The sequence below is a fragment of the Ictalurus furcatus genome, chromosome 2 (genome assembly GCF_023375685.1).
Source record: "Ictalurus furcatus strain D&B chromosome 2, Billie_1.0, whole genome shotgun sequence".
NCBI classification, from domain to species: domain Eukaryota; kingdom Metazoa; phylum Chordata; class Actinopteri; order Siluriformes; family Ictaluridae; genus Ictalurus; species Ictalurus furcatus.
In genome coordinates this window covers 2,570,451-2,586,514 of record NC_071256.1, presented here as the reverse complement: position 1 = coordinate 2,586,514, position 16,064 = coordinate 2,570,451, and the positions used below count along the sequence as shown (strand labels likewise).

General features: G+C 39.8%; 2 protein-coding genes across 3 annotated transcripts; both read right to left on the bottom strand.

Annotated features, from left to right (window-relative positions):
• Nucleotides 1-1,727: 1,727 nt before the first annotated feature.
• LOC128619159 (peptidyl-prolyl cis-trans isomerase-like 4) lies at nucleotides 1,728-4,718 on the bottom strand. Its single transcript, XM_053643124.1, has 4 exons — nucleotides 4,630-4,718; nucleotides 3,788-3,855; nucleotides 2,969-3,033; nucleotides 1,728-2,379 (listed from the first exon to the last, which is right to left on the bottom strand). The coding sequence occupies exons 1-4, from the start codon at nucleotides 4,697-4,699 to the stop codon at nucleotides 2,229-2,231; spliced, it is 354 nt and encodes a 117-aa protein (XP_053499099.1). The 5' UTR covers nucleotides 4,700-4,718; the 3' UTR covers nucleotides 1,728-2,228.
• Nucleotides 4,719-4,966: 248 nt separating this feature from the next.
• LOC128618889 (tripartite motif-containing protein 16-like) lies at nucleotides 4,967-15,014 on the bottom strand. 2 transcript variants are annotated; one of them, XM_053642545.1, is made up of 6 exons: nucleotides 14,404-15,014; nucleotides 8,401-8,496; nucleotides 8,019-8,261; nucleotides 7,628-7,817; nucleotides 7,007-7,066; nucleotides 4,967-6,473 (listed from the first exon to the last, which is right to left on the bottom strand). In XM_053642545.1, exons 1-6 carry the CDS (start codon nucleotides 15,001-15,003, stop codon nucleotides 5,926-5,928), a joined length of 1,737 nt encoding a protein of 578 aa, XP_053498520.1. In that variant the 5' UTR covers nucleotides 15,004-15,014; the 3' UTR covers nucleotides 4,967-5,925. The 2 variants fall into 2 exon arrangements, with proteins under 2 accessions (XP_053498520.1, XP_053498528.1); XM_053642553.1 differs by lacking the exon at nucleotides 14,404-15,014 and adding an exon at nucleotides 9,323-9,985.
• Between the last annotated feature and the right edge of the window lie 1,050 nt (nucleotides 15,015-16,064).

The window sequence follows — 16,064 nt, the reverse complement described above, 5'->3', positions numbered from 1 at the left end:
TGGACGTTATGCTTCATCAATTCAATTTACAAGCAATCATGAAAGAAAATGTAAATGTTTATTAGAATGTGATTTCATTTAAAATTCACACAGTTTAAAAATCATTAAAATTTATGAAAAGTTAATGGTTAGCGATTATAGAGTAATTTCATTTTTAGATTTTTTTTGGATCAAATAACCTTACAGTTGATCCATGAGAGTGCAGCAAGAACCCAGCGTATAGAGGCTGAGTGAATGTGGTGTGGACTCTGAGTGGTGTGGAATATGATACTGATATGAACACACCATAACCGCTCCACTCCACCTCCCAGTAACAGCGTCCACATACACTCTCCTTACTCAACACCTGCCACAAGGAATCAAATCTCTCTGGATGATCAGAGTACTGCTGCTTTCTCCCACTCTACTTCACCACTCTGTTCTTCTCAGACAGAATGAGGAAAATACAAAATATACAAAGAGAAAAAGCCACAGAATAATAATAAAAAGAGAAAAAAGCCATCTTCTAATCTGCCATACAGGCATATGGTCATTGTACAGTAATACATGGTAAAATGACTGTATTTACACTTTGCAGTAGGAGGAGCCCTTATACAATATCATACCTGTTGGTTTCTTGAAAAATCCAGACAATGGATCCCACTGTGTCCCATGGCTGAGATTTGGTTGTACTCGTTCACGAGCCTCTGTGTATGATAGCCCATGGATTATGACATGGTCTATGATAGCAGCTCTTATTTCATCAGGTACCCTAGCTCTGGCCCTTCTCTGTGAGCCACCACGCATTCTAACTCCTCTCTCTCTACCTTGTCCTCGTCCAAGTATTCCTCACCCTTGCCCTTGTCCCACTCATCTCCCTTGTCCTGGTACTCGTCTTCCTCTGCCTTGTCCCGGTACTCGTCTTCCTCTCCCTCGTGCAGGCATTTTTCTTACTTTTTGTTGCTCTATATTGTTCCTTTTCCACACAAGATCAGCCCAAAGAGGTCCTCTTTTACTGTATACCATATGGCCATGCGATTGAAAGAAGCTCAACACCTGAGTGTGTTTCCTAGCTGGGAATCAGCCGTGATTGATCTATTTGCCCAACTTCAATCAGCTGTTTCTCAGTAGCAATGGAATAAAATACAGGGGATATATACATGTTTCAATTCACAATATGAACAGCTGTTCACTTTGACTTTATCCTATAAGTTAGGTTTAGAACATGATGTTATCTGTTCTGACATACAGTGTGAAAGCATTTGTACATTTGGCAGTACAAATCCACTGTTTCGGTCTTGGTTGAGCTTGTGCGTAAAAGAAGTTCAAGCATTTTAAATGTGTGTTAACTGTACGCGTTTTGTGCCAAAGCAACAAGAAATGTGTTAATTGTACAGCCTACACAGACGAATGTTGTGCTAACTGTGGTAAGAGTTTAGGAAAATTGTTCAAAGTATTGAAAAAATTGTCATAGCAATCGTAAACAACTCTAATAACAGCCTTTGAAATGAACTTCCTGGTTCTCTGTGTGTATGAGGAGGTGGTTTTGGAGGAGGAGCACAAAGACGGAGAGATTATAAACACTCCTCTGTTAACCATTTCTTCCTTCAGATTCAGTCCATCATTATATTAAAGACTAAACACTCTCAGACTGATTTCTGCGTGTTACAGAACTCCTACTCTACCCAACACACTTTATTTTATCAGTAATGACAGTAAAGACAGACAGAGAGAGATTTGGTTTGGGTATTTAATGTCTATAATAGAATTTACTCTGCATTTTGTGAAACTGTATTACTGACACAAACAATGTTTTTGAGCGGAACGTGTCATGATATAGACATGCTGTCTGTGTAATGCTAAACCGGTAGCTATAGTCGTCTCTTGTTAAGGACATTATTAAACCTGGTTCGTGAATAATAATAAAAAACAGAATAAAATAAAACCTTCACTGGAAAAACATTTGAGGAAAAACGTAATCATTTAATAATATCATGCAGTTGACGTATTGCTGTAAAGGATGCAGTCAGTAGACAGATAATATAAAGAATTACAAACACAGTAACACAATACATTATGTTCATTTATTTATTTTAAAATTAAGTCGTTAACGATGACGAGCGTATTAACATATAAAACACAAAAACTAAAGCAATTATGTTTATCAAAGAAGAAAATCAATCAATATCACAAGACATGCATGTGTTAACTTCATAAAATAAACTAATGTGTATATAAATATTATATAATTATATATATATATATATATATATATATATAACCTGAGAACCGTGCTGCTCATTGCCATTGTTCACCATGGAGACGGTGCCCTTCTTCTTGTGCTTGATCCGTGGAACCTTCTCAGCATCGAAGAAGCGCGCCTGATCCCTGTACAGCTTACTGACACAACACACACAACAGGTTTATATCAATGCTGATATTCATATAAGTTATCGTTCCTATAGTAACAACCTGCGCAGGCATTTTCCAAGACCGATGAGCCGTTTATTCGCTGTTATTTAACAGCGATTTTAGAAAACGTCACATCGTCATTCGGAGACGTTTTTATTGAACATTTATGGAAGGAGTCTCCAGTGTCAGCACGGTTTTCTGCCACAGGAAAACCTTCAGGATATAAACCTTCAGGATAGAGCTGAAGGTCGCCGTAGCCGCTATAAATGCGAGTGACAACAGAAACTATCGCTTCGTGGAGGTTCCAGAGCATTAATCGTAACTATAAATGCGTTAAAAAAATGAGAAGTGTACTTATTTAATCAGTTATAAAACCGCTCCAGGGTGTGCCGATACGGGAAAATAGATCAACCTCGGGGTGAGTCCGACGTTGATTATTTCCCTATAAATGACATGGTGTTTATTCTTCAAATTATACCATTTATTTTTTTAAATTAGAAAACATTGCAAATGTATAGCGCCAGATCAAAAGGCAAACAGATTAATTCATCATCATCATGAGGTGTTTATTACTGACCAGAACACGGACTCTCCTCCTCGGCCAGAGCCTGTAGGGTCTCCAGTCTGGACGATAAAATCTCTCTGAAAGAGGAAATAAAACCAGACAGCACCACTGTTACAGTTCTTCTATGTTTACAGTGAAATTAATTCCATACGTCGTCACGGCAACACAGCTATTGTCATATGAACGTTTTATATCAGCGGATGGACGATATGAGCCAAAATATCATATCGCGATACTTATACGCATCACGATACACAGGTTCGTAAACAGATTCTCAGCCAAACCGCAGTGTTGTGTTAAAATTAAACAAACAATTAAAAACAAACAAACAAAATAGATAAATGTCTATGAAAAGTGATTTTTGAAGCCAACTTAAATTTCGTCATCAAATCAGCTTTCAATCAGAGATTGTATTTGGTTTTAAAAAACTAATTTTATGTGCAATATCTCAGAAAAGTAATTAATATTTATATCATCATCATCGCCACCCAGCCCTGATAAACACTTTGTGATGATATAAGTTACATCACAATAAAGATCAGGTTTCCTGGTGATATAATTTGCTCAAGAATAAGATTTTTTTAAAAAATTTAATAAAAAAAAACACACTGCAGAAATGTGATGACATCAGGAAATGAAACGTGACTAACGACAAACTAAACTAAACTACTAACACTGTAGAAAGACGCCGCTCCTTCACACGTCCCTTTCTGAAACCCATTTATTACGTTGTTATAACGTTACAGTTATTTTAAACGTTAAATGATTAGAAATTCATTCATTTCAGATAAATGTTGCCTGATGGCTGAGTTCTGCGTAGGAAGATCTTACCTGGACATTGTGAATGAGGCAGTAGTTGTAGTACTTGATTTTACACAGCTTCAAGAAGTTCAAGCAGGCTGCCGAAGGAAAACAAACAAACAAAAAGGCATTTTCACTTCTTCTGCTTCAAAATTAATATCTGAATAATATTTTTTTTATTATTTCCTTTTGGCTTAAATTATACTCGCGTAAACCGTAACAGTCAGTACACAATATATAAATGATGATGTCGCCCATGCCCTTGACATTTATTACTTGATATTTATTCTGATCTTTAAGAAGCGCTTTCTTCATCTCCTTTTGATATGCAAATGATCCTGGCAATTCGATGAATATGCAAATTTTCCCTCAACATTCCACACTGATTCTATCTTTTTTTTCTCTCTACTTGACACGGGGGAAAAAATTATGCCATTAATTAAAACAATTTCATTTCATTTGACTGAAGTAGGTTTCACAAAGCCAGAATGTTCAGGTTTTAAATAAAATCAGTTTTGTGCCATGTGTCGTGACGTCAACCGGCGACCCTGTAAAGCTACTTTCCCCTTAAAAGAGCTGCGATATTGATGTAGAGAGGAAAAGCCGTGCTCCTGGTCTCGTCTCTTAAAGCTGACGCGTGTAAACACACAAAAGTTTAACTACAAAACGTGTTAAATTTCTTATTCTCATTAACCTATTACTCTAAAACAAGCGGCGAACTAGAAACCGATAAACATAGCTATGCTATGCTAGCTGACTAGCGGTTCTGTTTATCTCCGTTGGCATTAATTAAACCAATAACTACCTCATTTATATACATATTAAACACGCATACGGATACCGGACACCTGATATTTCCGGTTAAATCGTACCTTTGGGTCTTTCCTCGGTGTATAAATCCACTACGATGTCTCCTAATGTTGTTTCTAGCAACACCGCCATTCTGTTTCAAAATTCAGACGGGACTGCGCATGCGCGGAACCAAAGCGCGTGTCCGATATAGCAGAGCGCGTAACCGACAAAGCAATTGGATTGTGTGTGCAGCTACTGTATGCTGCAGTAGGTTTTCTGTTTGTTCTGGGATAAATTAGCTTTGCATTTAACGTTTTTATTGAATTTTGATTACAAGGTACTCATTAAGGCAACACTTAGTGTAATAGTCATACCAAAACAAACATAAATGACACAAAAATAGACATTACACATGGATTTAACACATATTTAAATATATTTTTTATTTTGTTATCCAAGAATCCATCCAAATGAATATATACAGTATAAGTACAGTCATGATGATTCATATGTAAGATTAATGAGTAGACCAACATGAATTTTAACACAGCATTGAAGCAGAATATGACCGAAAACATTATCATTTTAAAAAGTAGACAAAGAGAACCAAATTAAACAAATGATGCAAAATATGAGGATGACTCTGAGAAATCCTGGAAAGCTTTATTTTGGTCTCCATGTTTGTTAATTACAGCAGATAATCAAGTTCTCAGAATTTTTACTGTCAGGGACTCATGTACATGACGTCAGTGTCTACAAATGTCTTTATTATTTGCAAAAAAATGACAATATTACTAACTAATTTAAACTAACATCCCCGCCACCATCAGCTCTCCCACTGTGTCAGACCCAAAACAGTCCTGATTGCACATAGTTTAGATTAGGCAAATAACTGGATACAGATATTTTAATATAAATCTTCATCATCATCATCATTATCATCACTTTCACAGACATCACTGCAACCTATACAGGTACCATAATGCAACGTGTAACTAGGTGGCCATTTTGATTCCCTAGCTACATACCTACTGCACTGCTCCTGTCGCTCAAAATATTTCATTGAATTTCCTTTAAAAATTCTCTCCAATTTGATAAAGAGATTTGATTTATAGAGAGTTTAGGCATTTCACTTCACTAATTTCAGAAATCAGTAGAACTTTTATACGTCATTGGGAATACATTCAGATCTTACACTTTCATTTCCTTTATATGTGTAACTGATGATCCTAGGCCGAGTCGAAATGCAGCGTTTTAATCTTTAGTGTTTTTACTGATTTAATATGAACATTTATTTCACAGATGAGGATCAATGAGGAAATGTGCATGGAGTTTTATTTACTGACAAATTACTGACCATAAAACACCTCAAATCATTATTTTGTTGGAACACACAACCTCACAGTTGTTCCTGATTTAGAGATAAAATCACAGTGGAGCCAGAATCCAGCGTATAGAGGCTGAGTGAATGTGGTGTGGACTCTGTGGAGGAGCTTCATCGTGTCAGAGACACTGTAGAAGGACAGAGTTCCTGCACTGTGATCCACATACACTCCTATTCTGGAGGATGATGGAACTCTGAGATCAGTCTCAATGTTGTTGTGATAGAAACAGAGAGAAGAAGAAGAACACCGCAGACTCCAGGACTGATTGTTGCCTCCAAACCAACACTCATTACCCCGTCCTTTCCTGCTGATGTCTTTATATGAGACTGATATGAACACACCAACACCGCTCCACTCCACCTCCCAGTAACAGCGTCCACACACACTCTCCTTACTCAACACCTGCATGTAGTAGTCAAATCTCTCTGGATGATCAGAGTACTGCTGCTGTCTCTCACTGCACATCACCGCTCTGTTCCTCTCAGACAGAATGAGGTTATAATTTACTGTGTTGGGATCCAGAGTCAGATCACAGAAATCTAAACACATGACAAATGTGAACATGTTAGATATTAATCACAGGATGTGTGTGTGTGTGTGTGAGTGTGTGAGTGTGTGTGAGTGTGAGTGTGTGTGTGAGAGTGTGTGTGATGTGTGTGTGTGTGTCAGTGAGTGTGTGAGTGTGTGACTGAGTGTGAGTGTGAGTGTGTGTGTGAGAGTGTGTGCGTGTGTGTGCGTGTGTGTGTGAGCGTGTCTGAGTGTGTGTGTGCGTGTGTGAGAGAGTGTGTGTGTTGTGTGTATGCGTGTGTGTGTGTGAGTGTGAGTGTGTGTGAGAGAGAGAGAGTGTGTGAGAGTGTGTGTGTGTGTGTATGAGTGTGTGTATGAGTGTGTGTGTGTGTGTGTGTATGAATGTATGTGTGTTTGTGTGTGTGAGTGAGTGAGTGAGTGTGTGTATGTGTGAGGGTGTGTGTGTGTGTGAGTGTATGTGCGTGTGTGTGTATGAGTGTATGTGAGTGTGTGAGTGTGTGTGTGTGTGCGTGTGTGCACGTGTGTGTGTGTGTTTTACACGTACACTGCAGAAAATCTTGTCTGCTCCTTGGTTCTCGGGGTAAAATGATCTGAACTGCTGCAGCTGTGGAGACACAGAAACAAAATGGAGAAGGAAAAATCAGGTGGCGTAAAAGACGGAAACAGTTTAAAGTGATCAGATTTGTGTCTGATGTTTAATCAGCGTTTTATTTTAGAAAACACATTCTCTAGCTGTGGGATTTAAATGAGATTTTTTCCTTCTGAATGAGAAATAAACTTTATTAATAACATGAGCACGAGCAGAGAGCTCCTTTGGTAACTAATGACTACAGAAGAAATGTTCTGACTGAATAAATGTTATTCATATGACTTATAAACTCTCTCTGTCTCTCTCTCTTTGTAGGAGTGTGTGAATAAATGTGTGTGTGTCCTCTGTGCTTTATTCATAGTAGAACAACTGAAAATAAAACAGAAGCTTTTACACTATTAAGACATGAATAAAAAGTGGAACTGTATAAAATCATCGTTCCAGTAGAGGGCAGCAATAACAGGAAGGTCACGTAATCATAGGAAATCATTTCTGTGTGTTTTGGGGAAATTTGATGTCTCTCTTTACCGTGCTGCAGAGAAAGTAAAGATTTCCCAGCAGGACAATTTCTCTCACCGTGTTCAGGGATTCTGATGAATTCCTCCTGGCAGAATTCCTCGAGTCTCTTTTTCAGAGCAGAGAGAGATTCCCTCACTCCATCAAATGAGAAATGTTGATTGACAGTGATGCTGCGTGAGTCCTGACGGAGATCAGACTGAAAACCTGGTCTAATAATTTCGGGCAAGCGACGGCCGGAGACTAAAACCTGCGTACAGCAATTAGGCATAAAATTAGGTGAAGAAATTACAGCTACAATTACTTTAAAGTTTTTAAGTAAAATCTTACAGCAGGTCGTTTCCATATTAGAAAAGGTTTGAAGTGGAACAGTTTTAGACGTCTAAGAACCATTATTTATCCAATGAACCACAACCTGTATATTTCACCTGGAAATGTGGATGTAGTGTACCTTTATTTTCTGGAGGAAGTGGATGTGATCGTGTGTGTGTGAAAGCTGCTGCAGCTCAGTGACTCTCCTCTGAAGATCAGCGATCTCCTGCTCCAGTTGCTCCAGGAGTCGTTTAGGTCGACTCAGTTCAGCCTTCTCCTGAGCTCTGATCCGCTCCGTCACCTCCGAGCGCCTTTTCTCCATGGAGCTGATCATCTCTGTAAAGATCCTCTCACTGTCCTCCACTGCTGTCTGTGCTCTGAGCTGTTAGGAGACACACACAACAAACGGAGGTCCTTTTTAAAACTTAACCCTCATTCCGTCTCTTACTGGGCCTCTAAACGACTCGTTGTCCATGTTGCGTGTGTTTCTAGGAGCAGCTCTGTCTCTGCTCACTGCTCACCTTTATAGTGTTCACAGTCTGTTTCAGCTCCTGCACCTTCTTCTGCTTCTCCTGGATTCTCTGCTGGGATTTCATCTGCTCCTCCTTTAACTCTCTCTGTGAACATTTAGTTGATTAGGTTTTTTATTTACTCCACTTCCTCTACACATGAGCTCACACACACACGGATACTGTTGTTCTAACTGACAGAGGAGACCGCAGGCCAGTTATGCTGGTGTACAGCACTGATGGGATTTAAACTCACCTTCTCCTGACTGTAAGGTGAATGCTTTTTGCTGCAACACTCATGAGGTTTAACGGTAATAAATTTAAAATATGTTTTACACAGCTGTGTCTCGAGCTGTTCTGTAAAGTTAGTGTGTACTGTGTATGTGTTTATTAGTTGTGTCCTGTGTGCACATGCTTAAAATGTAAAAGCCTGGATGATGGTTCCATGCCCAAGACGTCCCTTTTATTCCTCCCATATAATCCTGTTAATGAAGTGCTTTTGTCTTTTTATTAGAGCGGCCTATTTAAAGCTGCAGGATGTAAGATTTCTACCATCCCTGGCAGAAAAATGCAACTGTGAACTACGTGCAGGAGAAATGTTTTGAAATGTGAGTTGCTTTACCCTGAGTCTGTCTGTCTCTCTATCTATCTATCTCTCTTTGTGGAATGTGTGTGTTGCCTCACCCAGTCAGCAGAAATGTTCACTTACCTGTCTGACGAGTTTATGACCATCACTGAGCAAGAAGAAATTCAACATTCTCTTAATGATGAAAAATTATATTTCAATAATCTTTTAAAAGATATTAAAATTCTTATGAATACACAAATGGAATTTAAAAAAAAAAAACTACAAATAAATTTTAACTAGGTTAAAACAACTGATTTTAGACATGAATAGAATTAATCGGTCCTAAAAACTGTCTCTAGTTCTCACCTGTTTTTCAGTTCTGTACGCTTTAACTGAGACGGTGTCGTGGCTTTTGTGTTCATCCGTCATACACAGATAACAGATGAAGCTTTGGTCAGTACGACAGTAGATCTTCAACACTTCCTCATGCTCAGAGCAGATCTTCTCTTGTAGATTTCCAGAAGCTTCGACCAACTTGTGCTTTTTCAAAGCAGGGACTTCATAGTGAGGTTTCAGATGAGTTTCACAAAAGGAGGCCAGACACATCAGACAGGACTTGACGGCTTTGTGTTTTCTCCCGGTGCAGAAATCACACTCCACATCTCCAGGTCCAGCGTAACAGTGAGCAGGAGAAGCAGCTTGGACTTCAGTCTTCTTCAGTTTCTCCACCACTTCAGCCAGCATGTTGTTTCTGCGTAGAACAGGCCTTGGAGTGAAAGTGTCTCTGCACTGAGGACAGCGACACTCTCCGCTCTTCTCTTCCTGATTCCAGCAGTCATTAATACACACCTTACAGTAACTGTGACCACAGTGGATCGTCACCGGATCCTTCAGCAGATTCAGACACACTGGACAGATGAACTCTTCCTGATCTACTGAAATACTGGCCTGAGCCATTTTCCTGCACTCAAATGCAGAGAGAAAGTGAGACTGCACTGACCTCAGTTTTGTTTCCTTTGAAATGAACTTCCGGGATCTCGGTCTATGAGGTGGTGGTTTTGGAGAAGGAGCACAAAGACAGGGAGGTTATAAACACTCCTCTGTTAACCATTTCTTCCTTCAGATTCAGTCCATCATTAAATTAAAGACTAAACACTCTCAGACTGATTTCTGCGTGTTACAGAACTCCTACTCTACCCAACACACTTTATCAGTAATGACAGTAAAGAAAGAGAGAGAGAGATTTGGTTTGGGTATTTAATGTCTTTAATAGAATTTACTCTGCATTTTGTGAAACTGTATTACTGACAATGTTTTTTAGCTGAATGTGTCATGATATAGACATGCAGTTTGCATAATTGACACGTAATCCATGTAAAGAAGGTTAGGACGGACGCAAATGCATATGACAGTTTATTTAGAGAGAGACAGGCAGACGCATCCGAATCATGAGACAATAGCATGGTCAAAATAACAGGCCAAGGGTCAAGCAATTGGAAAATAGGCATAAACTAGGCAAGGCAAGAATCATCAACCAGGAAGAAGCAGCAAGATCAATGAACATAAAACAAAATGAGGAAACGGGTACAAACGCTTGGTAAGGTGAGAAAACTCAATACTAGGCATAGTCCCTCCTCCCCATTGGAAATACACCCCCCCGGCGGTCCTGGCCCTCTGGGCAAAATGTCTTCACGGCCACTCAGATTCAAATTCAGGCACTGTCCGACCAGGAGCAGGTTTCTTGAGGAGCAGACATGAGCTTGGGGCTGTTTTCCCTGGGTCATCAGTCTCGAGCAGTATGAACCCTAGCCACTGCTTCTGGTCAGGTGTAGGCACAAAATATGCAATTGGGAGTCAAAGAGAAAATACTCAGGGTAGCCAAAAAATCCATCATATGGCTCTGGTGGATCCGGGGCTACCCATTGAGGAAGCTTAATCGAGTTTAGTCTCGGTAGGGTGTTCCTTACTACCTTGGCATGATGTCTCCTCTGTCTTCCTGCTGCATCCATGGTTAGGCCTAGTATTCTGTCACGTAATCCACATAAAGAAGGTTAGGACGGACGCAGATAAAAGTTCATTTAGAGAGAGACAGGCAGACAAATTCGAATCACGAGACAATAGCACGGTCAAAATAACAGGCAAAGGGTCAGGCGATTGGCAAACAGGCATAAATTAGGCAAAGCAAGAAACATCAACCAAGAACAAGAAGCAAGATCAATGAATAAAAAACAAAATGAGGAAACGGGTACAAATGCTTGTTAAGGTGTGAAAACTCAATACTAGGTAAAGTCGGGGCGTTCAAAAAGTCTCTTATATACTGTGGAGTGAGTGAGTGTGAGACTGACAACAGGTGTGTGTGATTAGAATTCCGGAGAAGGTGAACGTGTGTGGGGGAAGTGCAGTCCATGGCGGCCATGTTTGTAGGCTGCAGTGCATGATGGGAAATGTAGTCAATGGTTTTCTGCGATATGACAATAATGCTAAACCGGTAGCTATAGTCGTCTCTTGTTAAGGACATTATTAAGCCTGGTTCATGAATAATAATAAAAAACAGAATAAAATAAAACCTTCACTGGAAAAACATTTGAGGAAAAACGTAATCATTTAATAATATCATGCAGTTGATGTATTGCTGTAAAGGATGAATTCAGTAGACAGATAATATAAAGAATTACAAACACAGTAACACAATACATTATGTTTATTTATTTTTAAAAAAATCTGAGATTACATTATAAATTTGGTAGCTGTGACACACGTGAACACCAGTCTAATAATATTATTATGAACTGGAAACCTAAAAAAACTAATTTGAAATAATAATAATACTAACAAAACACACACCAGTTATTATAGCATGTGTTTAGTCTAATACTTTTATTCAGAAACATTATTTGTTGTTGGGCGAAACCCCCAACTTGTCAGCCACCATTGAAATGGTCTCATGTGCAATAGGCCCAATGGTATGACGTTGGCTGCAGCTTCCATAAGCCCCAACAGTCTCTCGTAGAAACTGGAGGGGATGCCCAGACCCAGCTTTATCTTGCGCAATGTTGATAGGATCGACCCTATGTGTGTTGGGGATAGATATGCCCTCATCGTAGTGAAACCCATATAACCCCTAGAAAAGTCATCCTCTGCACTGGAGAAAGCATACTTTTCTTGGGGTTCAACCTGAGCCCCCAGCTTCTCATGTGTGTGAGAAAAACATCTCGATGTTGAATTGCCAACTCCATGGAACGGGCTAGAATTAACCAGTCGTCCAGTTATTTTAGAACACGGATGCCCTGGAGTCGCAAAGGAACCAGAGCGGCATCCGTGCACTTTGTGAAGGTGTGAGGGGATAAAGCTAGGCCGAAGGGAAGAACCCGATATTGGTACAAGTTACCTCCAAACGTGAACCTCTGGAACTTCCTGTGACTGGGCAATATTTCTATGTGGAAATATACGTCTTTTAGATCTATCATCACAAAACAGTCCTCAAATCTGTGAAACGATAAGTTTGAGCGTCAACATCTTGAACCTCTATGTCCGAAGAGTACGGTTCAGATGACACAGATCTAAAATTGGCTGCATACTCCCCCATCTTTTTTGCGGATTAGGAAATAACGACTGTAAAAACCTCTCTCACTCAGAGAAAGGGGTACATATTCTATGGCCCCTTTGTCTAAAACAGATCTTACTTCCTGTGATAATGCCAAGCTCTGCTCTCTGCTGACTAATGTGGTGAGCACACCTCAAACTCTGAACTGGACCCGGGTGGACAGAACCCGTGGAGACACATTTGACAGTATTTTCCACACTGGACAGGGTGCCAATCCATTGTGTGGTATAATTGCACTCAGATTTACACACTATGGGGAAATTTGGAAATGTCAACCAGCCTACAATGCATGTCATTGGACTGGGGGAGGAAACCAGGGTACCTGAGGAAAACATCCGAAGCACATCGAGTAATCCCCTCATGTAATCATTTGAAATTTGAAAGTCTGTGTGTTTTGGGGAAATTTGATGTCTCTCTTTACTGTGCTGCAGAGAAAGTAAAGATTTCCCAGCAGGACAATTTCTCTCACCATGTTCAGGGATTTTGATGAATTCCTCGAGGCAGAATTCCTCGAGTCTCTTTTTCAGATAATAGAGAGATTTCCTCACTTCATCAAATGAGAGATGTTGATTGACAGTGATGCTGGATGAGACCTCACGTCCAGAAGAGACACGGAGAGACTGGAAACTCTACAGAGACAAAGAAAATACATCAGGAAGAAGGAGAAAGGTGCAGAAATATACAAGTGTGAGTAGACAGACAGACGTGTATGTGTGTGTATATATAGATCAGACAGTGAGTGTTACCTGGAGGAAATGTATGTGATCGTCTGTGTGTGAAAGCTGCTCCAGCTCAGTGACTCTCCTCTGAAGATCAGCGATCTCCTGCTCCAGTTGCTCCAGGAGTCGTTCAGCTCGACTCAGTTCAGCCTTCTCCTGAGCTCTGATCAGCTCCGTCACCTCCGAGTGCCTATTCTCCATGGAGCCGATCATCTCAGTAAAGATCGTCTCACTGGTTGACCATCTCTAAATACAAATTTATTTAGTTCTTCAGGAATTAAAACATGGAAATGTTGAGAGCTCCAGAGGTCATACAATACAATACTGTCCTGCATATTTATCTGTTTTCACTGCTTTAACTCATCTAATACAATCTGCTTAAAACTAGACTCTTTTTATATCAATAGTGGTGTGGTTGAGAAGGAAAACACTCAAATGTATTTTAGAATTCCTAGAGTGTTGTTGGGAACCAGTGGATTACATCACAAATAACACCTACTACAAAAACAAATTTCTTTATGTATTTTTTAAATATTAAGACAAAGTCAGCTCGCTCTATTAATAGGAGATCATGAGTTAGAATCCCGATGATCCACCAATCAGACATAATTTACCCTGCTCTCTGGGTGGGAGTGGGCGGAGTTACTGCTTTACTCTCTCCTCTGTCAATCAGAGTGACACTAACCAGTCATGAGGGTCAGTGAGCTAATGTACTGTATGTGGAAGAATTAGTGGTCTCCTCCGAGTGTATTCACCTTCACCTTCTCCACTGGGTAGCTGACGTGTGATCTAAAGCTAGCTAGTGCAGTGGTTCTCAATGTGGAGTTCAGGGAATGGTCTGTGAAGCATAACCAGGGGGTCTGTGATTTCTTTTTCTTTTCAGTGGTGAAAATCAGAACTCAGCATTATCAAAGTTATTATATTCATTACTGAGTTGTTATAGTTAGAGCCTGAGCAGAAAAAAAACAACAACTTATGAGTCAGTTTAAAGATGGAAACCAAATGATTTAAAAAAAAAAAAAAAAAAGTGAAATGAGGTGTGTCTCCTGCTTGAAGTGAAAACCTTCAGCCCCATTAGATTAGAAATATAAATTGCCTGAATAGATTAGACTTCCATTTCTCACCTGTTTTTCAGTTCTCTCTGCTTTAGCTGCTACAGTATTGTGTCCTCTGTGTTTATGCATCGTACACAGATAACAGATGAAGCTTTGGTCAGTACGACAGTAGATCTCCAGCACTTTATCATGCTCAGAGCAGATCTTCTCTTCTAGATTTTCAGCGGCTTCGACCAAATTGTGCTTTTCCAAACCAGGAATTTCAAGATGAGGTTTCAGATGAGTTTCATAAAAGGAGGCCAGACACATCAGACAGGACTTGACGGCTTTGTGTTTTCTCCCGGTGCAGAAATCACACTCCACATCTCCAGGTCCAGCATAACAGTGAGCAGGAGAAGCAGCTTGGACTTCAGTCTTCTTCAGTTTCTCCACCACTTCAGCCAGCATGTTGTTTCTGCGTAGAACAGGCCTTGGAGTGAAAGTGTCTCTGCACTGAGGACAGCGATACACTCCGCTCTCATCTTCCTGATCCCAGCAGTCATTAATACACACCTTACAGAAACTTTGACCACAGGGGATCGTCACCAGATCCTTCAGTAGATCCAGACAAACTGGACAGCTGAACTGATCCACTGAAAGCTGATCTAATGAAATACTCACCTCGGCCATTTTCCTGAACTCACACACTGACAGATAGCGAGAAGAATGAGAGAGAGAGAGAGAGAGACTGTACTGAACTCTGAGTTTAGTTTACTTTGAAATGAACTTCCTGGTTCCCTGTGTGTATGAGGAGGTGGTTTTGGAGGAGGACCACAAAGACGGAGAGATTATAAACACTCCTCTTTTAACCATTTCTTCCTTCAGATTCAGTCCATCATTATATTAAAAAACTAAACACTCTCAGACTGATTTCTGTGTGTTACAGAACTCCTTCTCTAACCAACACACTTTTTTATCATTAATGACAAAGACAGATGGAAAGAGAAAAATCGAGCATGATTTAAATTTATTAAAATTCAACACTATTTGTGTGACGTGTCTTTCTTGGTCATGTGATTAAAATATATATATATATATATATATATATATATATATATATATATATATATATATATATATATATAGACTGAGGACTTGTCTTTAACTCTGATAGAGGACCGGGAGCTGATCACATCGGTGTAATTGAACAAAGTATTCATCCTTTCTGTATCATTATGCAGTAAAGAAAAAATCCCGTTCTTTCCTCTTCTTCAGCTTTGTGTCTGAATGCGATTCGATTTAAATCGAGTCCTTCATACACTCTGTGTTAGTGAAACCTGCAGGGCTAAAAACAGCCAGAACTCCATTTTGAAGCTGAATCCCTTTCTTCCTCAGCACACAGTTTGGTGTCAGTACACACCAGCATCACACTCAGGCACGAGTCGAAGTCTAAAACGTAAAGAAAGGAACTAGAAATGATTTGGGTGATAATATGCTTCCAGTGTGATTTGGGTATTTAATGTCTGTAATAGAATTTACTCTGCATTTTGTGAAACTGTATTACTGACACAAACAATGTTTTTGAGCTGAATGTGTCATGATATAGACATGCTGTCATATCACAGCAAGCCAGTGACTACATTTCATATCCTGCACTGCGGCCTACAAACATGGCCGCCATGGACCGCATTTCCCAGAACACACACTCTCATTCTAATCACGCACACCTGCATCCAATTTACATTCACAAT